General features: G+C 38.1%; 1 protein-coding gene across 6 annotated transcripts in view; it reads left to right on the forward strand.

The window, feature by feature from the left end:
• Nucleotides 1-24,566, forward strand: part of Tsr1 (Tsr1 ribosome assembly factor) — a 221,479-nt gene that overhangs the window by 55,391 nt on the left and 141,522 nt on the right. For 4 of the 6 annotated variants that reach the window (XM_070097035.1, XM_070097037.1, XM_070097036.1 and 1 more), the window contains 4 exons: nt 9,064-9,334; nt 9,749-9,827; nt 18,111-18,248; nt 21,329-21,445. In XM_070097035.1, coding sequence (XP_069953136.1) covers nt 9,064-9,334; nt 9,749-9,827; nt 18,111-18,248; nt 21,329-21,445 — 605 coding nt within the window. The remainder of the gene's footprint in view (nt 1-9,063; nt 9,335-9,748; nt 9,828-18,110; nt 18,249-21,328; nt 21,446-24,566) is intronic. The other 2 variants (XM_070097039.1, XM_070097040.1) reach the window with 2 other exon arrangements.

Raw genomic sequence — 24,566 nt, forward strand, 5'->3', positions numbered from 1 at the left:
AATAGGATGTCTTGCTGATTCCGTTCCATTGAGAACTACACTTAGAGATCTACCATGAAGGTAATCACTGAGGAGACATAGCGTAGAGCCTGCAATTCCCAGTGCTTGAAGTTTTGCTAAGAGGCCCTGGTGCCACACCCGGTCGAAAGCGCCAGCAATGTCCAGTGCTGCCACACAGCTGACTTTGGATTCATCCAGTGACTGATGCCACTTAGTGGAGAGGTTTAACAACAGATCAGCAGCAGAGTAACCTTTCCTGAAGCCATATTGGCGATCACAAAGTAGTGAGTGGTAGTCAAAAAACTCTGTCATTTGTCTTGAGATTATTGTCTCAAGGATCTTACCAGTGATTGACAGGAGTGACACTGGCCTGTAGTTGCTGATTTCTGCTCTGCTCTTCTTTTTGTGAACAGGGACTACATTTGCCTCATTCCATAGAGAGGGCCATTTACACTGTACTAGGCAGTGCTGTTATAAATGAGAAAATTTTATAGTGACCTGTATGAGGGTGTAAGCTGAATGAAATGTATTAGTGGTGTTGCCTAAGAAAACATAAACAGACATCTATCTCTCAGAAGTCACATAATCATCTTCAAACACTTCTTTATCAACAAGCAAGAGAACAAAGATATGTATTGTGTACACCTAAGAGGATAAAGAATTGAAAGGATAAAATTCTTCCTTGTCACTATTATAAATAAGAAATTTGTATAGAGAAATGTGAGAGTGGCATTAGCAAATAAAACAGATGACCTGTGCTTCTACATGTACAAGCAAAAGAAAGAAAGCTTTTAAGATAGGGTAAAATTCTTTCTTTTTAATTTTATTGCATATTCTGTACTGAAAAAATTGTGTATAAAATTTATAATGGTCACAGGTGGAGTATAAGCTATCTCCAAGTTATTTAGTAAATAAGTTTTTCTTTAGGATTTGGGTATGTAACTTGTATTTTTAGATCAACAAGCAACATCATTTACAATGTAAGGTGTCAAAGATTGCATTTGTATGGGGCCATGGGAACATAACCCTATTTTTCTCTTATGTTCTTCAGTTCATTTTACACTTTTTTTTTAATTAGATGCTATTATCAGGAATGTAAGTACCATCTTAAATGATGACTGTTGTATACCTAAAATAGTGGTAGGCAGCATATTTGAAGGAATGAAAATTATGAATACATCTAAGTTTTGTCATACATAATTTGGTCTTCTGTGTATCAGTACATTATGCACAAGGGAAGGGTTAGTTTTAAAGATTGACCAATTGTTATAAGATTAATAAACTTTGCGAAATAGTCAATATTTTAACTCTTAACCCTTTCAGGGTCCGTCCCGTAGATCAACGGCTTTACGTTGAGTGTCCAAACCGTAGATCAACGCCAAAATTCTAGCGCCGTCAAATTTAGCGCGAAAACGCTCATAGGCCTACATGTGAGAGAACGGGTCTGCATGGTGGGTGTGCGCCATAAACAAAAAATCTAGGCGCCCGCATAGCATTGTGGGAACTCCGGCTCAGTTACCCTTGTTCACCATGCCTCATCGCAAGTCAGCTCTCACTCCCCGGAAAATTGGGACTCTCCTCTTCCTATCTGATAGTTCTGACACTGATGGAAGTGGAAATGAAGACGAATTCTACGGCTTTGATCAGTTAGTGACCGAAAAGAATGACCAGGATATCGATAATAGTGCAGAAAACCCTGACGATCCTCAACCTTCTACCTCTGGTGTGGGCACTCGTGACTCACGGTCGGTTGTTCCTCATCGCAAGAGAAAACTAATATTTTCGCGTGGCCAGGCCTCTGACTTCAGTAATGATGATGATAGTGACGTTGACTGTGATTTTATTGCGCTCGACGATCAATCGAGTAGTGATAGTGAGGAATCATATTCACCAGTGAAGCGTCGGTATGTTCGCCGCCGCATGCACTCGGGTAGTGTACCCTATGCTGTGCCCAGGGGACGGAGTACATCCTGGAGTACATCCCGGAGTACATCCCGGAGTACATCCCGTGGCCCAACACCAGTTTTAGGTAGTGATAGTGAGGATGATGTGGCTACACTTGGCATGGATAGACCACAGGCATCAGTGGATGGTGTTAGTGGTGATGGTAATGGCACCGCCATGCGTGACTCACGAGGCCATGCTGGGACCCACGCTGCTGACTTGTCAGTTCAAGGACAAAGCGGAGCGCCAACCACCAGCCCACCACAACCACAACCACCCGCACAACCAGCCTATGATGTCCAGTATCCACCAGCAAACCGTATGTGGGATTGGCAGCAAAATCCCAATTTTGTTCCCAAGCCTCACCACTTTGATGATTCTCAAAGTGGAATTCTACCTAATTGTCCCCTTGGAACCACGGCCAATGAACTGGAATTCTTTGAATTATTCTTTGACCAGCCACTGATGGAAATTATTGTCAGGGAAAGTAATAAGTATTTTGAGTACACCATGGCAAATACGATCTTATCACCACAGTCAAGACTACACAGGTGGAAAGAGACGACTGTTGCAGAAATGTATTTGCTTTTTGCAACAATAATGCTTATGCCTCACATCTATAAGCATAATATAAAAGCATACTGGTCCACAGATCGGCTAATTTCTACCCCGGTCTTCAGTGAAATCATATCAGTGAACAGGTTTATCTTACTCTTACGTATGTTGTACTTTGACAAAACCAGGCCTGACAGAAGTGACAGGTTATACAAGATTAGAAATGTTTTCATGTATCTCAAACAAAAGTTCAGCATATACTTTTATCCATTCAAAAATCTTGTAATTGACGAGTCTTTGATTTTGTTCAAAGGTAGACTGTCATTCAAGCAGTATATACCAAGCAAGAGGAAATGCTTTGGTATAAAACTGTTTGTACTCTGTGATTGTGACAGTGGCCTGGTGTTGGATATTGTTGTATACACGGGTAGTAAAACATTGAAAGATACCAAGATGTTATTGGGTATCTCAGGTGACGTAGTGAGAAACATGATGGCACCTTATCTTGGTAAGGGGCATACATTATATACCGATAACTGGTACACAAGCCCATTACTCAGTGATTTCATGCGAGTGAACAAGACAGATGTGTGTGGCACAGTGCGTTCTAATCGTAAACATGCCCAGGCTCAACGCAGGTGCTCGTGGTGATGACGTGCAGGTGTTTACTGCCAATGACATCATGGCATTACGGTGGCATGACAAACAAGATGTCACATTGTTGACAACCATTCACCGTAATGAAATGCAAGACAGTGGCAAAGTTGATCGAGTGACTAATGAACGTATTCGAAAACCAGTGTCAGTGATTGATTATACACAAAACATGCGCTTGGTTGACAAGTGTGACATGCAGATTGGTTTTGTTGACTGTGTTCGTAAGAGTTACAAGTGGTACATGAAACTTTTCTTCCATCTCATGGACATTTCAATGCTCAATGCATATAATATGTACCAAATAAAGACTGGCAACAGACCACCGTATGGTGAATTTTGTTTGTCTGTTGTCAGACAACTCATAATGAAGTACCAGGTAACAACACCTGCTATACAACATGGTCCTCGTATTCCTCAGGATATACCCAAGCGTTTGAGGAGAGAAGGTGATCATTTCATAATACAGCTTCCTTCAACTAAGAAGAAATTTGCTCAGAAGAGATGCATTGTCTGTGCACAAACAAAACGACGGCAACAAAGACCCAAAGACACTCGGTTTATGTGTGAGGAATGTAAGGTGCCTCTGTGCATGGTGCCTTGTTTCAAGGAGTTCCACAAGCTCCAGCAGTTTTAAAACCATGTCCAGTGATTGTAAATATGTAAATATATGATAGAACATTAGTATTATACAAGATTTGTGCATGTTTATTGTAATAAACAACAGTGGTAAACAATAATATGATAATAACTTTAGTGCGGTTATTGTGTTCAATACAGTGAGTTTATATAAATACATTATATACAGTATTGGTCTCTCAGGCCCCAAATGTTAGTAGGAATAGAAAAAAATTGGAAAAGAAAAGAAAAAACAACAAAAACCGCAAAATAATGTAATGCGCGTATGTGGAATTCGTCGATGTTGCCGCCACCACATCATTTTTGACAAACTTCTTGGCACTGTATCTCGGTAAGCACTGATCAGATTTTTTTTTTGTCTTATTACCTTCACAAAAATATGCTCTTTAATTCTGTAAGAAAAAATAATTTTTTTTTTTTGTTCAAAATTTCTTGGACACTTGAGCACCACTTCAGATTTTGGCCTTGGACCCTGAAAGTGTTAAACTGTACACAGGTCAGAGCTGTGACAGTCTTACTGTGGGCAGATTTTTTTTTTTTTTAATTTTTAAATTTATTTATTCTTATAAGATTGTTGAACATAAGAAACTTAGTATAATTGCAAAAAAAGAAAGTTAACAGTCAGTAAAAGGTTTGTCTTTTGTGTCTTTCTGAAGTTTGACAGATTTAGCCTAACTGGCATATCTGTAGAAAAAATGTTGCATAAAACCACATTGTCTTACACTGAACTTTTTTCACATTTTTTTTTTTTTTACTGTACAGTGGACCCCCGCATAACGATTACCTCCGAATGTGACCAATTATGTAAGTGTATTTATGTAAGTGCGTTTGTATGTGTATGTTTGGGGGTCTGAAATGGACTAATCTTTCACAATATTTTTATTTTCAGTACTGGCACCTGAACATACTTCTGGAGTGAAAAAATATCGTTAACCGGGGGTCCACTGTATTTAGAAATTTGCTATTGTAGTTGTATATCATATTAGATATGTTTGAGAGCATGCTAGTCCATGAAACATCGATGCACCCACATTGCAATGATGTCAGATTCTAAAACAGGTCAGCCATCACTAATCTGGGAATCGGTAATCTGGCACTAATTTCGGCTAGCATAATTTCAAATATCCAGGGTCAAGAGTAGAGAGACTCTTAGTGATTTTAATGTGTACCTGCATGCCAGCGCAGTGTATAAGTATATTTGGGTACAGGTACACATAATTATCAGAGTACAGTGGAACCCCGGATTTCGGCCATAATCCGTTCCAGAAGGTTGACCTAAATCCGAAAAGGCCGAAAACCGAAGTGATATTTTCTGTAAGAATGGCATCAATTAACGATAAATCTAACTAGCGATACATTTAAACGCAAAAATTTTGCCTCAACTAGCGCTTAAAAACCCGACCAGCGCTATTCGTTCCGTACCATACGCGTCCACTTTGGCCTGAGCGCGCCTCACTTGTCCCTTGGGTGTCAGTGTTTACAAGCCAGCCAGCCACCGCGGTCGCTTCCAAACATACAACAACTGGAACATTTCATATTATCACAGCCTTTGTAGTGATTGCACCTGCAAAATAAGTCACCATGGGCCCCAAGAAAGCTTCTAGTGCCAACCCTACAGCAAAAAGGGTGAGAATTACTATGGAGATGAAGAAAGAGATCATTGCTAAGTATGAAAGTGGAGTGCGTGTCTCTGAGCTGGTCAGGTTGTATAATAAACCCCAATCAACCATCGCTACTATTGTGGGTAAGAAAACGGCAATCAAGGAAGCTGTTCTTGCCAAAGGTGCAGCTGCTGCTGCACCACAGTCAGCTGTTGTTGTTGCTGCACCACCATCAGCTGTATTACTCGAAGATGTGGAGAGAGTGTTGTTGGTGTGGCTTAACGTGAAACAATTACCGAGAAACGATTAACCCCGGAGGGTTAGCCACCCAGGATAACCCAAGAAAGTCAGTGCATCATCGAGGACTGTGTAACTTATTTCCATTGTGGTCCTTAATCTTGTCCCCCAGGATGCGACCCACAACAGTTTACTAACACCCAGGTGAACAGGAAAAAATGCCTGGAACTAGTGCTCATATTGGTGAGGTTAGTGGGGAGGATGTGGAAGAGTTGGTGGAGGAGGACAATGAAGAACAACCACTGATGAGCTGCTAGATCATCTTCAACAGTAAGAGGCCACACCTGAGGAAACTGCTTCGGAGGAGGGGAGAGAGAAATTGAAGAAGTTGCCTACTTCAAAGATTAAGGAAATGTGTGTAAAGTGGCTTAACCCTTTGAGGGTCGACAGGCCCTCTCCGAAACTCGTTCTCAGGGTCGGCCAAATTTAAAAAAAAAAAATAATTTTCTCTTATGAAAAGATAGAGAATCTTTTCCCGATCATAAGGACACCAAAAGTTTGAAATTTGATGGAAAACTTACGGAATTATGCTCTCGCAAAGTTAGCGGTCTCGGCGATGTTTACGCATCGGTGCTTTTGCCCACTTTGAGCCCCATTTTCCGCCAATTCCACCGTACTAGTCGACAGAAAACATGAATATTTCGCTAGAAATCCATTTTTTCTATCGAATGGGTGCAAGAAACCACCCATTTATGAAATTCAACTATCCAGTACAGTGGTCAGAATTTAGCAATTTTGCCAATTTCATACAAATTTCAAAAGATACCAATTTCCAGAATAAACAAGAAAGACATTCCTGGCACTAAAATGACATTTCCTCTGGTCATTAGTCACGTCTCAAGGCTCCTCTTATATTCTTTTGCTTTCCACTTTGAATTTTTATTCTCACAAAAAATATAAGATTTACTGTTATGCAGACTACTGCATTAGTGTAAAAAATGATATAAATATTATTGGCGCACTTGTGAAAGAATATTAGACTCACCAGTTGATGTGTATTGGACGCTTGGCATGATTTGTTTACTTTTGAAATTTGGTAAAAATCGAACATTTCTGCTACTTTGAGCTCAATTTCAAGGTACTTTTCATTGTAAAACCAGTCAAAATCATCTCAATTTCTGTAATATGTCTTCCATTCTATAAAATGAGACCAAGAAAACTAGAATACAACAATAAATACCATACGAAAATAGAGTGCAAAGTCGCTGTTTTATTCCAAAAAAACGGTCAAAGTTTTTTTTTTCTCATTATGCACTGTGTGCTGCAGGATTTTTTTTAGACTGTGCACACTGACCACATAGACCCATTCTTTCATATGAAGGCCTACCAGCTTTCTCCCACTAGATTTGAGGGTGCTAGAATTTAGGCGTACTAGTACGTCAAAAACCCTGGGTCGTAAACCGTACTAGTACGTCCGAAACCCTCAAAGGGTTAAAGTGCAAACCTTTTTTGATGAAAATCACCCTCACACAGCTATTGCAAGCCGTGCTGGTGACTATTACACTGACAATGTTGTGAAACACTTTAGGATAAAGGAACGAGAGGTACAGGCCTCTATGGACAGATATGTTGTGCAACAGAAGTCCAGTGACTCTGAAGCTGGTCCTAGTGGCATTAAAAGAACAAGGGAAGTAACCCCAGAAAAAGACTTGCTGCCTCAAGTGCTAATGAAAGGGGATTCCCCTTCTAAACACTAACAAGATCAACGGTCTCCCCTCCTCCCATCCCATCAATCATCACCAGATCTTCAATAAAGGTAAGTGTCATGTAACTGTGCATGTCTTCTTCAGTTTGTGTGTATTAAAATTAATATTTCATGTGGTAAAAATTTTTTTTTTGAATACAGTGGACCCCTGCATAACGATATTATTTCAATCCAGAAGTCTGTTTGGGTGCCGTTATAGACCGAATTTGTTCCCATAAGAAATATTGTGAATTAGATTAGTCCTTTTCAGACCCCTAAAAATACACCTACAAAAGCACTTACAAAAATAAACTTACATAATTGGTCGAGTTGGGAGCTGATCGTTATCCGGGGGTCCACTGTACTTTGGGGTGTCTTGCACGGATTAATTTGATTTCCATTGTTTCTTATGGGGAAAATTAACTTGACTAACGATTATTTTGATTAACGATGAGCTCTCAGGAACGGATTAATATCGCTGGTTGAGGGTCCACTGTAATTGGTTCCAGACACCCAAAAATATTAACAAAAAATACGTTTTTTAAAGATTAACTATAGTTTTACGTACAGAAAACAATGAGAAATAAATATAAAGTACAAATTTTAATAATAACTGAATATTACATACCTTTATTGAAGACTCTTGTGGGCATATTGAAGAAGGCAAGGAGGGGAGAGAGAGGAGAACTTATTGTTTGGAAAGGGAATCCCCCTCCATAAGGACTTAAGGTATCAAGCTCCTCTCTGAGGTTACTTCCCTTCTTCGTTTTTTACTGGCACTAGGACCAGCTTTAGAGTCACTGTACCCCTGTTGCAAAAAAAAAAGAAGTCCAGAGAGGTCTGGTTCTGGCATCTCTTTAAGATTTGCCTGAAGTGGGACAAGGTTTTGTCACTGAATTCTATTGTGTTTCTCACTTTCTTTACCAAAGGGGTAGCACTAGGAACTTTGGGCCCAAGGTGGCTTATTTTGCAGTCGCACTCAATAAACAACTGCAAAAAACAATGGATTGTGATGAAATGTTTGGATGAACGCGCGGAATGTTGCTCACTCACCCAGACTGACTCACGAGCGCGGGGGAATGGTGAGCGGATACGCCCAGTATGGCCGATTTCTGAGTTGCCGGTCGAAATTCAGGACAGAATTTCGGCCAGGAAAGTGGCTGAAATCAGATTCAGCTAATATCCATATCGGCCGATAACCGGGGTTCCACTGTACATATAAAATATGCAATAACTTTAGAACACTTGAAATTTTGGAAAGTTTCCAGACATAATAGAGAGATGTGCTCACAGAGAATAACCAAACCAGGTGGAGCATGCCATACTAGAAAGACTGGGAGCCGTATAGCAAGTTTTGGTCATAATTTGAAATTGCTTTATTAGCGGAACGCCGTAAGGCGAAATGCCATAAAGTGGGGCCCTACTGTACTAAAAATGTTATAAATAGTGGAAAGGTGACATTAAAACAATATCAAAGATTTTTGACACAAACCCACTACCATTATAGCATGCTCCTTGCTTAGCAATGAATTCTTTTACTGACGTGGTCTTAGGAACAGAACTCTGTAGTAAGGAGAGGCTGTGCTGCATGAAAGAAGCATGGAAATCCTAGATTACATGATTGAGAAAGGCAAGATTGTTTTTCTAAATATTTTTCCAGCATGTAGTGCTATGACTTACTTTTTCCAGGACGAATCAGCGTTAAAACATTAAGCAAGAAAGCTAAGAAGGAGCTCAGTCGTGAACAGAGGAAGCACAGATCAAAGCAAATTCGTGCATTTAAAAAGGAGGCAGCTATTCTACGTAAGCGTGGCTTGGGCACTGCTAACAACCCTCCCTTCCTTGCGACAGTTGTGCCCCTATGCCCTAATATTAACCCCAGGAAGGTATTAAAAACTCTAGCAGCATGTGATAAAGCTGCCACCATCACCACCAGCTCTCAGGGCATCATGCATATAAGGTATTTATATGTTTTATTATTTTTGAAGGTGTTCTAAATAAGTGATGTAATTCATTATACAGTGGACCCCCACTTAACGATCACCTCCCAATGCGACCAATTATGTAAGTGTATTTATGTAAGTGCGTTTGTACGTGTATGTTTGGGGGTCTGAAATGGACTAATCTACTTCACAATATTCCTTATGGGAACAAATTCGGTCAGTACTGGCACCTGAACATACTTCTGGAATGAAAAAATATCGTTAACCGGGGGTCCACTGTACTATGCATAATTGATTCCAACCTCTATTCATGGCATTGTGTTTATTCCATTATTGGGGAGAAAATTCTTGAAACCAATTGGGCCACATTTTATTAGGATCATATTAATTATCACCAAAATCATAAAGTACTCATTAATATTTTCCTACAGTTGCCCGCGCTTCAGACAAAGATTCTCCTTTGTTGTACCACCAGTGAATGATCTGTATGCAGTACTAGATAGTGTAAAGGTATGTAGGCTTATTTTTAACTTAGAAGTACATACATGGTGGAGTTCGTAGAAGTATGCATGACAGTAAACGTGTTAGACAATGTCATGAAGTTCTAATGCTTTGTTGGTAAAGGACCAGCTATGTAATCTAGGACACCTTGTCTATCACTATAGCTTTTCCTGCATGCAATAAGCCTTAAACTGTGGCATACCCTGAAAATATTATTACTGTATATGGCAAAATTTTGGAAAAAAAAATCTTAGTTTTAAATACTGTATCATGTTTTTCTAAATAGAGCTACAAAAACAAAACTGAAATCAGACAAAAACTTATGGTTTTATGGTGTGTTGAAGTTGGTGAAAAATGATCAGTTGACAACATTGGCATAAATAGACAAAGGTTTGTGTGTTTTCCTATTCATTTATGCCGAATTACAATAATTTTGCTTGTTCTAAATTAAGATAGTTTTTTTTGTTTTGTTTTCTTGTTTTCAGTGATTAACACCACATTCACTGGCTTCATATGTGTTTCAAGGTGTTTTAGTACTGTAAACATGGGGTCGGAGATGCATAGTCTATCACCACATGGAATATACAATAAAATTTAGTATATTGTTATTTTTACTTTGAGTGCTTTTGTCTTCTAACACTATGCACAGGAAAGTCTTATGATACTGTATTGCAATTGATTCAGGGTGTGATATCCTTTAAAACATAGAAAAAAAGTCACATTGATTGACTTTCCTGGGTAAAAAATATACATACACTGTAATGTTCTTTTTATGTGTACCCATGGCATCTATGTACCATGGAGACTGATGTAGAAAAATTGACATTTTATTGTACAGAGTCAGTCCTAGTGCTTTGTAAATTTCAAAACCTATCCTTCCTTCACTCTTTGTAGATGGTGCAGTAAAGGAAGTGAATGCTAGAAGGTTGGAGAAAGATGTGGGTTTAAATGATAATAAATCTGATATAAAGTGCGAGTTTTCACTGTTTTTCTTTGCTTATGGCACTGCTTCTGGGAAATTTGGAAGAGAGGTCACAGAGGTTGGTTGAGAAGTTTGAAATAGTTTTTAAAATGACATTCATGACAGTGAGAAACTTTATTTCTATAAAGTACAGTTTACAGTTGACATAGGATTAGTAATTGACATGCATAAACTATATAGAAAGCCCCTTGCTATGCAGACCATTTGGACAGCCTTAACCCTTTCAGGGTCCAGAGGCCAAATTTCAAAGTGTGCACCAGGGTCCAATTTTCAAAAAATAATTTTATTTTTTTTAAGAAATGGCAGAGAATCTTTTTCTGAAGGTAATAAAACAAACAGTACAGAATGTGATGGAAAATTGACAAAATTATGCTCTTGTGAATTTTGATGTGTCAGCGATATTTACGCATTGGCGATTTTGCCAACTTTGACTCCCATTTTAGGCCAATTACATTATTCCAGTTGACCAAATTCTTAGCTATTTCACTAGTATTACTTCTATTCTATCGATTGAGCACAAGAAATCGCCAAGTCAACTGTTTCAACTACAAAATAAAATGATCGGAAGTTGGTAATTTGGCCAATTTAATGCAAAGTTCAAAATATTCTGATTTCAAATTAGGGTCCACAATAAACAGTGAAGGCATTCACTAAACTAACATTTCCTCTGTTCATTAGTTATGTTTTCAGGCTTTACAAATGAATTCCATTTTGATTTTTTATTCACATAATGAATTTTTATTCAAACCAAAAAATAGAAGATTTACTGTTATGCAATATTGTAATAATTGTATAAATAATATTGCCACATTTGTGAATGTATATTAGACCCACCAGCTGGCGTGTATTAGACATGTGGGGTCATTTGTTTACTCTTGAACATCGTCAAAAATTTAACATTTCCGCTACTTTGAGCTCAGTTTCAAGCCATTTCTATTACAAAAACCAATCAAAATCATCTCTATTTCTGTAATATATCTTCCATTCTATCAACTGAGACCAAGAAATTGCAAATATGACTATAAAAAACATATGAAAAAACACTGCTAAGCCGCTGTTTTAATCGAAAATTACGGTCTCGGTTATTTTTCTCTCATTATGCACTGTGTGCTGCAGGATTTGTTTTATGTGGTGCACACATACCACATAGATGTATTCTCTCATATCTAGGCCCAAATTTACCACTCACAGCTTATCAGAGTGAGCTAAGCTCATGCTGTAGAGCTACGGTTTGGACCCTCAACGTATAGCCGTAGATCTATGGCACGGACCCTGAATGGGTTAAAACCAACTTACATCTGCAGTGCTGATTAATTATTAAATTAGGTTAGTTAACTAGAATGCTATGGTTTACAATATTTGACATTTTATATAATTGGTGTACGCCATATTTTTTGTTATTACATGTGGTGAAATATATTGTTGATATTGAGAACATCAGTGTGCATATTAATATGATTTGGAAACATAATTACTCTAAGCAGGGTTTGAGGGTGCTTTTTAGCTATATTGTTGAAGCAGGTGGCCAAAGGGAAACCTTGTTGGATCTCCTGGAAGGGAGTTTCAAATTTTAGGGTCCTTTATTTTCGTGGAGTTCTTAGGTAGGTCGAGTCAAACATATGGTGTCTGTGTTCTGTTGCAACTTTCCAGGAAGAGTCAGAGTGCTGGTTTAAAGTTTAAGTGTCCTTTATATATAGAATGCAGAATAGTAGGTATGGATATCTTTTTTCAACACACTGGTCATCTCCCACTGAGGCAGGGTGACCTGAAAAAGAAGAAATTTACTTCTTTTTTCATATAATAATTTATACAGGTCTAGAACCTGATTAGGTGGTGATTCTAACATCTGATTTCTGTTGGGTAACTATTAGTTTTAGGTGATTTGGTGTAGTGGATTTCTAAACACAGACACCATAAATGAGGTAGGGATAGATTAGTGAGTAGTACAGTGAGCAATGTTGTTTATGGAATACAGTGGACCCCCGCATAGCGATTTTAATCCGTGCAAGAGGGCTCATTGTTATGCGAAATGATCGGTATGCGAATGAATTTTCCCCATAAGAAATAATGGAAATCAAATTAATCCGTGCAAGACACCCAAAAGTATGAAAAAAAAAAATTTTACCACATGAAATGTTAATTTTAATACACACAAACTGAAAAAGGCATGCACAATTACATGACACTTACTTTCATTGAAGATCTGGTGATGATTGATGGGATGGGAGGAGGGGAGAGAGAGTGTTAGTGTTTAGAAGGGGAATCCCCTTCCATTAAGACTTGAGGTGTCGAGTCCTTTTCTGGGGTTACTTCCCTTCTTCTTTTAATGCCACTAGGACCAGCTTCAGAGTCACTGGACTTCTTTCGCACAACATATCTGTCCATAGTGGCCTGTACCTCTCGTTCCTTTATGACTTCCCTAAAGTGTTTCACAACATTGTCAGTGTAATAATCACCAGCACGGCTTGCAATAGCTGTGTGAGGGTGATTCTCATCCATAAAGGTTTGCATTTTCAGCCACATTGCACAGATTTCCTTAATCTTTGTAGTAGGCAACTTCTTCAATTTCTCTCTCCCCTCCTCTGAACCAGTTTCCTCAGGTATGGCCTCTTGCTGTTGAAGTTGATCTATCAGCTCATCAGTGGTTAATTCTTCATTGTCCTCCTCCACCAACTCTTCCACATCCTCCCCACTAACCTCCAACCCCAAGGACTTTCCCAATGCCACAGTGGATTCCTCAACTGGCATAATCCTCTCAGGGTTAGCCTCAAACCCTTCAAAATCCCTTTTGTCTACACATTCTGGCCACAGTTTCTTCCAAGCAGAGTTCAAGGTTTTCTTAGTCACTCCCTCCCAAGCCTTACCTATAAGGTTTACACAATTGAGGATATTAAAGTGCTCTCTCCAAAACTCTCTTAGAGTCAGTTGAGTTTCTGAGGTCACTACAAAGCACCTTTCAAACAGAGCTTTTGTGTACAGTTTTTTGAAGTTTGCAATAACCTGCTGGTCCATGGGCTGCAGGAGAGGAGTGGTATTAGGAGGCAAAAACTTCACCTTAATGAATTTCATGTCCCCATAAAGTCGCTCTGCCACGTCTGTAGGATGACCAGGGGCATTGTCTAACACCAGGAGGCACTTAAGTTCTAATTTCTTTTCAGTTAGGTAATCTTTCACATTGGGGGCAAATGCATGGTGTAACCAGTCATAGAAAAAGTCTCTAGTGACCCATGCCTTAATGTTTGCCCTCCACAGCACACACAAATTCTCCTTGAGGACATTCTTTTGCCTGAACGGTCTGGGAGTTTCAGAGTGATACACTAATAAAGGCTTCACTTTGCAATCACCTGTAGCATTGGAACACATCAACAAAGTAAGCCTGTCTTTCATAGGCTTATGTCCTGGGAGTGCCTTTTCCTCCTGAGTAATGTAGGTCCTGCTTGGGAATTTCCTCCAAAACAGGCCTGTTTCATCACAATTAAACACTTGTTCAGGTTTCAGTCCTTCACTGTCTATGTACTCCTTGAATTCCTGCACATATTTTTCAGCTGCTTTGTGGTCCGAACTGGCAGCCTCACCATGCCTTATCACACTATGTATGCCACTACGCTTCTTAAATCTCGCAAACCAACCTTTGCTGGCCTTAAATTCACTCACATCATCACTAGTTGCAGGCATTTTTTTAATTAAATCCTCATGCAACTTCCTAGCCTTTTCGCTTATGATTGCTTGAGAGACGCTATCTCCTGCTAGCTGTTTTTCATTTATCCACACCAATAAGAGTCTCTCAACATCTTCCATCACTTGCGATCTCTGTTTCGAAAACACAGTTAAACCTTTGGCAAGAACAGCTTCCTTGATTGCCTTTCTGTTGCCCACAATAGTAGCGATGGTTGATTGGGGTTTCTTGTACAACCTGGCCAGGTCGGGGACACGCACTCCACTTTCATACTTATCAATGATCTCTTTCTTCATCTCTATAGTAATTCTCACCCTTATTGCTGTAGGGTTGGCACTAGAAGCTTTCTTGGGGCCCATGGTCACTTATTTTGCAGATAAAATCACCAAAAACACTGTAATAATACGAAATGTTCCGATTGTATGCTTGGATGTTACCGCGGAGGCTGGCTGGTAAACAATGCCACCGGCGGCACATGTGAGGCTGGCTAAGGGCGCACATTGGACGCGTCTCGGACGAACAGCGGTGAGCGAGTTTTTGAGCGGTATGCGAGGCAAAATTTTTGCGATAAAAGCGAGCGGTATGCGGATTAAACGTTATGTGATGCCAACGGTATGCGGGGGTCCACTATATAGTGTATTCTTGAGAGAATGCTCAGCTTTGGAAATTTTCTTGCATATGTGTTGGATGTTGTAAGGGAAAAGTTTATGTTGTACACAATTTTGTGTGAGTGTACTATATGTACTATAACTTGTGTGGGTTGCTTGTGTGTGTGAAGGTGTAGGGTGGAAGGTAATCTGTGGTGCTGGGGCTTGTTAAAAAGCTACTTGCCATCCAGCTCTCTGATGATCCGGTGTGTTTTGATCAGGCCAGCAAGACTGGGAAAAAATTTTGAAGAACTGCTACTTGCCCTTACCTTTGTCATTTGTGGAAGGCTGAAACGTATGTTGGGTTTTTGCCATTTCGTGAGCTGTTTCTTAACCCACTCATTACATCTGAAACTAGTTAGCTTGTTTCATCTTTTCATATAATGGTTCACTCAAATCCATGTGCTCAAATACACTACACTGTGATTGCGGTGCGCCTCTCATTAAGGCTCATGTCTTGTATACCACAGGCATCTATTGAGTGTGTGATGGTGACAGTCTTCCTCTGTTTTTGTGAATATGAAATTCATGTAACATTTGATCTCTGTGGATCAGAGCCAGCTCATACCTTGTTGCTTTTGTACATTTGCAAATCTTAGCTTTGATTCACCTTCATAATTTGTTTTACTTTTTCATTGTTTTGATTCAATTAGGAAATACTTCATTTTTATTTTTATTAAGTAAATTGTATGAATTTTGCATCAAATTTAATTCCCCACATTGCTTATGTTTTTGTGTTATTTACCATATATAATTTTCATAAGAATAGGGATGGGCTCTCCGAAATATTGAGGAGGCTTTGTTTCATTCACATATGTAAGTGTTGAATTTCAGGTTGCAGTCAAGGTATATATCTAACAATTTTCCCTCATCTTATCTTTCTGTGTGGGAGTTATTTATTTTTAGGCTAAAATGATTATTTTTTGGCTTTATTCCCAAAAATGTATTAGGTCTTGTCAGTACTGAGAGTAAGTTTGTTAAACCATAAGATTGTTGGTTACCATCCAGGTAGAAATTACTACAAACTCTTCATTGACTGTGTTTACGACAACAGTATCTGGATTAAAAGTGACAAGTGTTTTGTGTCATCTGCAAACAGGACTGGTTGCAGATGACACAAAAGGAGGATTGATACTGAGCCAGGGATGCTGAGCTGCAGTACAGTGTTGATAATCTGGGTTGATGAGGAAGTGTCATTGATTGTTATATGCTGATGTCTACCAGTGAGGTAGGATTTTGCCTGCAAAAGCATGTCCTTTGATTCCATAATATATAATGAAAGTGAAGACCAAAAAATAGTTGGTGGGAGTGAATGCATTAATGTCAATTTCAATAAAATGTCTTTGGATGTCAGTAGGGAGGAAGAGAGGCAGGGGAGATATGTTGGAGGTTTGTGTGATGTGAATATTATGCAGTGAATAAGAAAATAAGAATGGAGGAATACTGCAGCAGACAGCTTACTGGCCCATACTAGGCAGGGTCTTCTCAAACCCTAACCCACCAACAAAAATATTTGTCCAGTTAGAAGAGTAATGGTAAGGAGTGTATTATTCAGAGAGGATGGTGGGTTATCAAGATGATTTGCTAATTTAAAAAAAGATGAAGCAATATAAGTTAACAAGAGAATAAATCTGAAATGAAGAGAAGGTGTATGAGATGTCTTAAAAATGGTTGAAGGAGGGGGTGAACAAGATTTAAAAGTAGGGGGTTTAAGTTTTGGGGAGTTGTGCTATTGGAATATGAGCATGGTAATTATTATGGAGGGGTTCAGCAAAACTGATTAGTTGAACTTCAGTTTTGAAGGTGGGAAGTACAATGTCAGCACTTTGAAAGATGAATGGGAATGTTGCATTTCAATGGTGCAGTTTGATTGTGATGCTTCTGTCTTTCTGGAGTGACACCTAGGAGTGAGTGATGATGAATATTTTACTTCTTTAGATCATTGACAGTTAGGGAGTGAGTGATGAATAATTTTCTGAACCATGGTACAGATGGGGTTATAACCCTTGGCAAGGGAGTCGTAAAACTCCATACTAGTGTGTAAGCCACTGGGTCTATTTGTTTTCCTTTTGGGTCACACTTTGCTGGTGGGATATGGCTAATGTATTTAATAAAAAAAAATTTTTTTCAACAAACTGCCAGTATCCCACCGAGGCAGGGTGACCTAATAAAAAAAGCAAAAGTTTTTCTTTTTAAATTTAGTAATATATACAGGAGAAGGGGTTACTTTCCCCTTGCTCCTGACATTTTAGTCACCTCTTGTGACACGCATAGCTTACTGAGGAAGAATTCTTTTCCACTTTCCCATGAAGATAAGAAATAAAGAACAAGAACTATTAAGAAAATAGAAGAAAACCTAGATGGGTGTGTATATATATGCATGTACATGCAGGTGTAGTGTGACCTAAGTGTAAGTAGCAATAGCAAGTTATTTCTTTTCTTTCTTTCAACACACCGGCCATATCCCACCAAGGCAGGGTGGCCCAAAAAGTAAAACGAAAGTTTCTTTATTAAATTTAGTAATTTATTCGGGAGAAGGGATTACTAGCCCCTTGCTCCCGGCATTTTAGTCGCCTCTTACAACACGCATGGCTTACAGAGGAAGAATTCTGTTCCACTTCCCCATGGAGCTAAGAGGAAATAAACAAGAAGAACTAGAAAGAAAATAGAAGAATACCCAGAAGGGTATGTATATATATGCTTTTACATGCATGTGTAGTGTGACCTACGTGCAAGTAGAAGTAGCAAGACATACCTGAAATCTTGCATGTTTATGAGACAGACAAAAGGCACCAGCAATCCTACTATCATGTAAAACAATTACAGGTTTTTGTTGTACACTCACTTGGCAGGATGGTAGTACCTCCCTGGGCGGTTGCTGTTTACCAACCTAAATAGCAAGTTATACCTGTTAATAAAATGAACACTATAAAAAAGATCATTTTTCTTATGATATATAATTTTGTTTATTCATTTTTTATTGCCAGGTGAGTGACACATTGATGTTACTCTGGCCTGCAGAGGAGTTAGGAGAAGCTGCAGACCTGCTACTAAGCTCTGTTTTGGCACAAGGCTTGCCAGCTCCTGTTCATATAGTAGCTGGTCTTGAGGATATGTCACAGAAGGTAGTGTAGCCTTAATTTCTCATAATTCAGTTGGTTCATTCAGCATTTGAAATTTACTGACATGGATGCAAAATAATTTTCATTGTTTTATAAAATCAGTAACAGTGTTTAATGAAATATGTTTTCTAAAGGATGATTTTGGTTTTAACTCGGTAGTCTCTCAATTAAAATGTGGGTTACGTTCCTGAAAATTGGCACTTTAACAGAAGTAGCATTAACTGGACTAAGGAACATATAGGGGAAAAATGGTTACATTCGTGAGACCTCGAAAAAGGGCAAACAAACCATACCACGGGTAGGGATAGAACCCGCGAACTCTCTGATCGCGGGTTCTATCCCCGCCCGTGGTATGGTTTGTTTGCAATCGTGTCATTACGATTTCGTGAGTCATGTTAAGGGCAAACAAGTTTTTAAATTTTCATAATTCATTAAAAACAAAGTTTTTTCTTACCTTACATCTAGAATTGTGCAGAGAGGATCAGTGTGGCCCTACTAGGCCTAGTTAGATGTAGCTTAAAAATTATAAAAAATAATTCAATCTTAAGTTCTGGTTGCTGATGCATATTGACATAGAAGCAAGTGGAGAGGGTTTATATGGCAATACTGGGCTGAGGTAGATGGCTGTAGTTCTTGTGTCAATGTGGATGCAGAGCTGTTAGTAGTCAGTGGTTATACCGGAGTGTTCAGGTATTCTGAAATGCCTTTTTCCCATCAAGACACCTCCTTAGATGGGAGGGAGGGACGAGTGATTCCTAAGCATTTAATAACTATTCTTAAAACAAAAAGATAAATAGTATTTAATAGGCTATGCAGAACTTACAACTGATGATAAGGTGTTCTAACCCTTACACTGCTAATGATGTAAATTTTTGCCAACTGGAAAAATGCTAAAGTAAATTTACACCAGAATTCTAGGGTCACCAAAATGGTCCTGATTGGCCTGGTTAGGACTACATCAAGGAAAAGATTGTCACTAGGCGAGTGTAATATAAAAAATTGTGTTGTGTACAGGGCGTTGTGAGAGCCAGTAAATGTCATTTACATTTGTTTATATTTGTTTAGCATGACTGAACAACAAATATAAGTGAAATATGATTTGAAAACAAAATATAGATATAAAATATATTTTTTTGTTTTTTTGTTTTTTTGAAAACATAATATAGATATAAAATATATCGTCCATAAAAAATTAGAAAAATTGAAAAAAAAAAATCATAAAAAAATATTGTAATGCAGCAACTTCTTTCAAGCAGCAAGCACTTATATTGCCATATAATGATCACAAACAACACCTTCAAACTTTCATGTCTCAGCAAGTAGTACACAAATAACCTGCACATAGGAGACAAACTTTTGACAACATTTCAGTTTGACCTGGACCATTAACTAATCCTAGTCGGACTGAAACGTCGTCGTAAGTTTCAGTCTCCTGTATGCGGGTTATTTGTGTTGCTCCAGTCATGGTATTGTGCCTTTTTATTCTTCAGTAAGTAGTAATCAAATTTCACTCATTCTCGTCTTAGTACATTTCTAAATTCTCTTGAGGGCACATTTAGTTTCGACCCTTCAGTAGTTTAAGGGTTAATACTCAAGACATAGGGATATGCTTAGCCTGACAGCCCCACATGGAATGTACTCACTTAACCGAGTTCTGTTCCTAAGTGTAGGTTGGTAAGCGAATTGGTCATTAAGCGAGGAGCTGCCCCTTACTGATATTTCAAGCATACTGTACTGGTAGTGGGATTGTGTCAACCATCTTTATTGTTTTAATGTCAGCTTTGCACCTTTTATAACATTTTTAGTATGTTAAAATAGAACTTGGCATTAAAAAACAAAAAAAGTAAAATACATATACAGTACACTGGTCGGAGAACTAGTCATAAGTCCGAGCAGTCGTTAAACAGGTAGGCCGTTATTGAGGGATACCTGTACAAATAATTGTTTTTCTTATTTCTTTTGATTGCTTTTGTCTTCTACCAATATGTACTAGTAAATCTTATAATATTAAAGGGTGTGACACCTCTCAACACATGGAAATAAGTCCCATTGTTTGACTTTCATCTGTTATCCTGGGTTTAAAATGTACATACCCTGTAATATACTTTTTGTGTGTGCCCATAACATGTGTACTCTCAAGAACATTGTAAAAAATGTGTTTGCTATGTACACAAGTGTAAATAAAAACATATAGCCTCTCTTTACTTTGCGACGTACTTGTTTACTGATGACTTGGACTTACAACGGGCTCTGACTAGTATGCATACCTAAATAATGTATATTAGAGTTGATTTCCTTTATTCTGTTTATTACAATATATAGTACACTGCTGCATAAACATATAAATATGCTTAAAATATTATATATGGTGCAGAGGTAACATTAAAACAATATCAAAGATGCTTCACACAAACCCACTACCATTATAGTACGTATTCTCCTTGCTTGGCAATGAATTCGTTTACCGATGTGGGCTTAGGAACGGAATTTCATCATTAAGTGAGGAGAGGCTGTACTCTTTAGATGCAGAGTGGCATATCACACCCTGTTTACATGTGGTGAATCACTGTTACCCATGATGCACCCTCTGGACCCTCCTGGCTTTACAGTTTTTTTTGTAGACATGGCAAGGTGGCAAGACACCCAAACATTTGAGCTGAGGCATAAGGTAACAGTTAGCAGCAAATTGGAAGACCAAAAAAAATGTGTGTACTAGTACATCCTGCACAGATTAGTCCTGTGCATACTAACACAGTTAAAGGGTTAAATATGCTCTTTTTACAAATATTTTTTTTATTTTTTTTTTCATTTTTTAGTATTTAAGTTTTTAGTATTGTTTATTATACATATTTTACAAGTGTACCAGATTTCTGTTCATGGCCTTAAATTCTAGAATATCAAATATCCCATCAGCCATGAGTGTAATTAAAAGTTGAAACCAATTATATATTCTTGTTTAACATTTTTAGATAAGTTGCTAATTCAGTTGAAAGACTATTTTCCAACCCAAGACATTATTGCACGTTCTTTATTAGCAGTTTTATCATGAATACCTCTGAAGATGTATTTAATAATTATGATAGGCAGTTCTGGAAAGCGCTTTGGCCCAGGACCAAGATATGATGGTTACAGAAGACCTGGAGCAAGAGCTGAGTACTCGGCTTGTTCTTGAGGAACCATCTATACATAAGAAGCATCATGTATTTATTATCATGGGAAATGTTTGTGTGCTCTTGTATATGTTGTTAACATATGGAATGTTTGAGTTATGAACTATTGTATATAACAGTGATTCCAGTTTCAAGAGTGTGGTAAGTTTATGTAGACCCAAGTAACTGTAGTATAGTATTTTTATTGTGTGAGTAGGTGCATGGTGGTGCCATTAATAGTATGTTTCATTGTCTTCTTGACTATACTGCCAACATTGTATGCCAGGAGTCATCAAAAAATAGTCAAGTTGTTGTGCTTTAAGGCTGTTATGTGATAGAAATTCAAATTCATTATATCAATGTTGTGGTCTATAATGTAAAAGTTATTTTCATACAGTACAGTAAAGATTCTAGGTTAGGTTTGGAACAAAAAAAAAAAATACATAATTTTTACTGAAAAAAATATATTTATCAGCCTAAAAGAACATTTTGGAAAAGGTTAATTTCTAAGGCAGTTAAGCCTGTTTGATCTCCATGGGGCAGTGGAACAGAATTCTTCCTCTGTAAGCCATGTGTCAAAAGAGGTGACTAAAATGCTGGGAACAAGGGGCTAGTAACCCCTTCTCCTGTATACAGTATTAAATTTAAAAAGAGAAAATTTTGTTTTTCTTTTTAGGTCACCCTGCCTTGGTGAGATACAGCTGGTTCATTGAAAAAAAAAAAAAAGCTTATTTGACCAATTCAGCTTATTATGCATATACTACTCATCAGTATTGAATAGTTTTTTTTAATAACTCTTGTGTATTACAAGTAGCTTCTTCTTTTCCTTTAAAAATGTGTATTTGGGTGTAGTACTTCTCCAACCACCTTACCTCTGCTCATATTCTTTATAAAAAAAAAGTTCGTAAGAGCAGTGCTCTCATGGATTACAAATTAAGATTTCAGTACATTAGTTCTTCAGTTTTATGTGATTTTGTGAGTGATTTTTGTTTATTAGTTTGTACAAGTTGATTTTTGTAAAATGCATGATACAAAACGTGGTGCTGATCAGTTATGGAATTCAGTATCATTACTCCAGTTAAAATCTTGTGTTGTGAAGAGCTGACCGAGTATTATGTCTTAAAGTTTTGTAATTATTAACATAGGTGTTTGGCCCTCCTTCAGCAGGGATCATCGCTTTGAGATGAATCTCTGTTGATTGAGGTTTGGGCACACACATCTTACCCATAGTCACCTGTTTGCAGGGGCTTTTGTGTCCTACCACCTCTTCTGTGTCATGACTTGCCACTGACTGGTACACTAACAATTTGCCTGCAGCATAGGCATTTCTACCCTTGTCATGTTTTATAATGCCTGTAAGGATCTCGGGGAACTTTTAGGCGAGTCTTTTGACATTACTTAATATGTTTTATGGGTTTTCAGTTGGTGATGGTTATCCTAACTTGGTATTACAGTTTTATTTGTTTTGAAATATGTGTTCGTAGCTTTTATTGATTATTAACCCTTTGACTGTTTCGGTCGTATATATACATCTTCCGCACCACTGTTTCTGACGTATTTATACGTGTAAATTCTAGCGGCTTCAGATCAAGCAGGAGAAAGCTGGTAGGCCCGCATGTGAGAGAATGGGTCTGTGTGGTCAGTGTGCACCACATAAAAAAAAAATCCTGCAGCATGCAGTGCGTAATGAGAAAAAAAAACTGACTTTTTTTGGATTAAAACGCTGACTTTGAGGTGTATTTTCATATATTATCGTTGTATTCTCGTTTTCATGGTCTCAGGTGATAAAATGGAAAACATATTACAGAAATAGAGATGATGTTGATTACTTTCACGATGAAAACGACCTTGAAATTGAGCTCAGAGTAGCGGAAATGTTTGATTTTTACCAATGTTCAGGAGTAAGCAAATCACACCACACGTCCAATACACTTCAACTGGGGAGTCTAATATTCTTTCACTAGTGCACTGATATTATTTGTACCATTTTTACAATAATGCAGTAGTCTGCATAACAGTAAATTTTGTATTTTTTTTGTATGAATAAAAAATCAAAATAGAAAGCAATAGTAATATAAGAGGGGCCTAGGGACGTGACTAATGAACAGAGGATATGTTATATTTTAGTACCAAGAATGTCTACATTGTTTATTCTGGACCCTTTTTTGAAATTGGCATCTTTTTTAATTTGCGTGAAATTGGCCAAATTGCCAATTTCTGACCACTTTATTGGGTAGTTCAAATCGGTAAATGGGTGGTTTCTTGTACTCAACAGATGGAAAAAATGGAGTTCTAAAGAAATAGCTATGAGTTTGGTCAACTGGAACAATGGAATTGGCCAAAAACAGGGCTCAAAGTCGGCAAAATCGCCAATGCATATATGTTGCCAAGACCGCTAACTTCGCGGGAGTGTAATTCCGTGAGTTTTCAACCAAATTTCATACTTTTGGTGTCATTACCATCGGGAAAAGATTATCATTTCATAAGAAAAAAATAATTTATTTTTTCCAAAAATTTATCGACATAGAATGACAGTTTCAGAAAGGGGCCTGCGACAGTCAAAGGGTTAATATTATCTTTCCATTTGTTGTGCATGTGTTGTATATATTTTTTATTGCTGTAAGTTTTGAGTGCTGTACACAATCCAAGTGCTCTGAAAATATTGCAGCTAATACTAGCAAGGTGATAGAAGGGACACAACAATGAATGAATGATTTACAAAAATAAAATAGTCAAAGGTGTCATAAGGTGTCTAGTGGCCTATTAGGCAATGCTCTCGCCTCACACACTGAGTGTCCATGGTTCGATCCTCAGCGTGTTTTACACCTGCTGTCCCATTCACCTAGCAAGCAGTTAGGTACCTGGGTGTCAGTTGACTGGTGTGGGTCACATCCTGGTTGACAAGATTTAAGAACCCCAATGGAAATAAGGCAGTCCTCGATGACACCCTGACTTTCTTGGGTTAGCCTGGGTGGCTAACTCTCCGGAGTTAGAAATCTGAACAAACTCTTATCTCTTAAAGATAATTTCTTAGCATCATCAACACTATCACCATCTTCAAGCCCATAATTACAATCTTAAGAAACAAAAGGTGTTGAAAGGATACTGTACTAGAAAGCTTTTTTTTTTTTCTTTTTAACTCGATGGTTGTCTTCTGCCAAGGCAAGGTGAG

This window comes from Cherax quadricarinatus, chromosome 56, assembly GCF_038502225.1.
Source record: "Cherax quadricarinatus isolate ZL_2023a chromosome 56, ASM3850222v1, whole genome shotgun sequence".
In the NCBI taxonomy this organism is placed as follows: Eukaryota; Metazoa; Arthropoda; class Malacostraca; order Decapoda; family Parastacidae; genus Cherax; species Cherax quadricarinatus.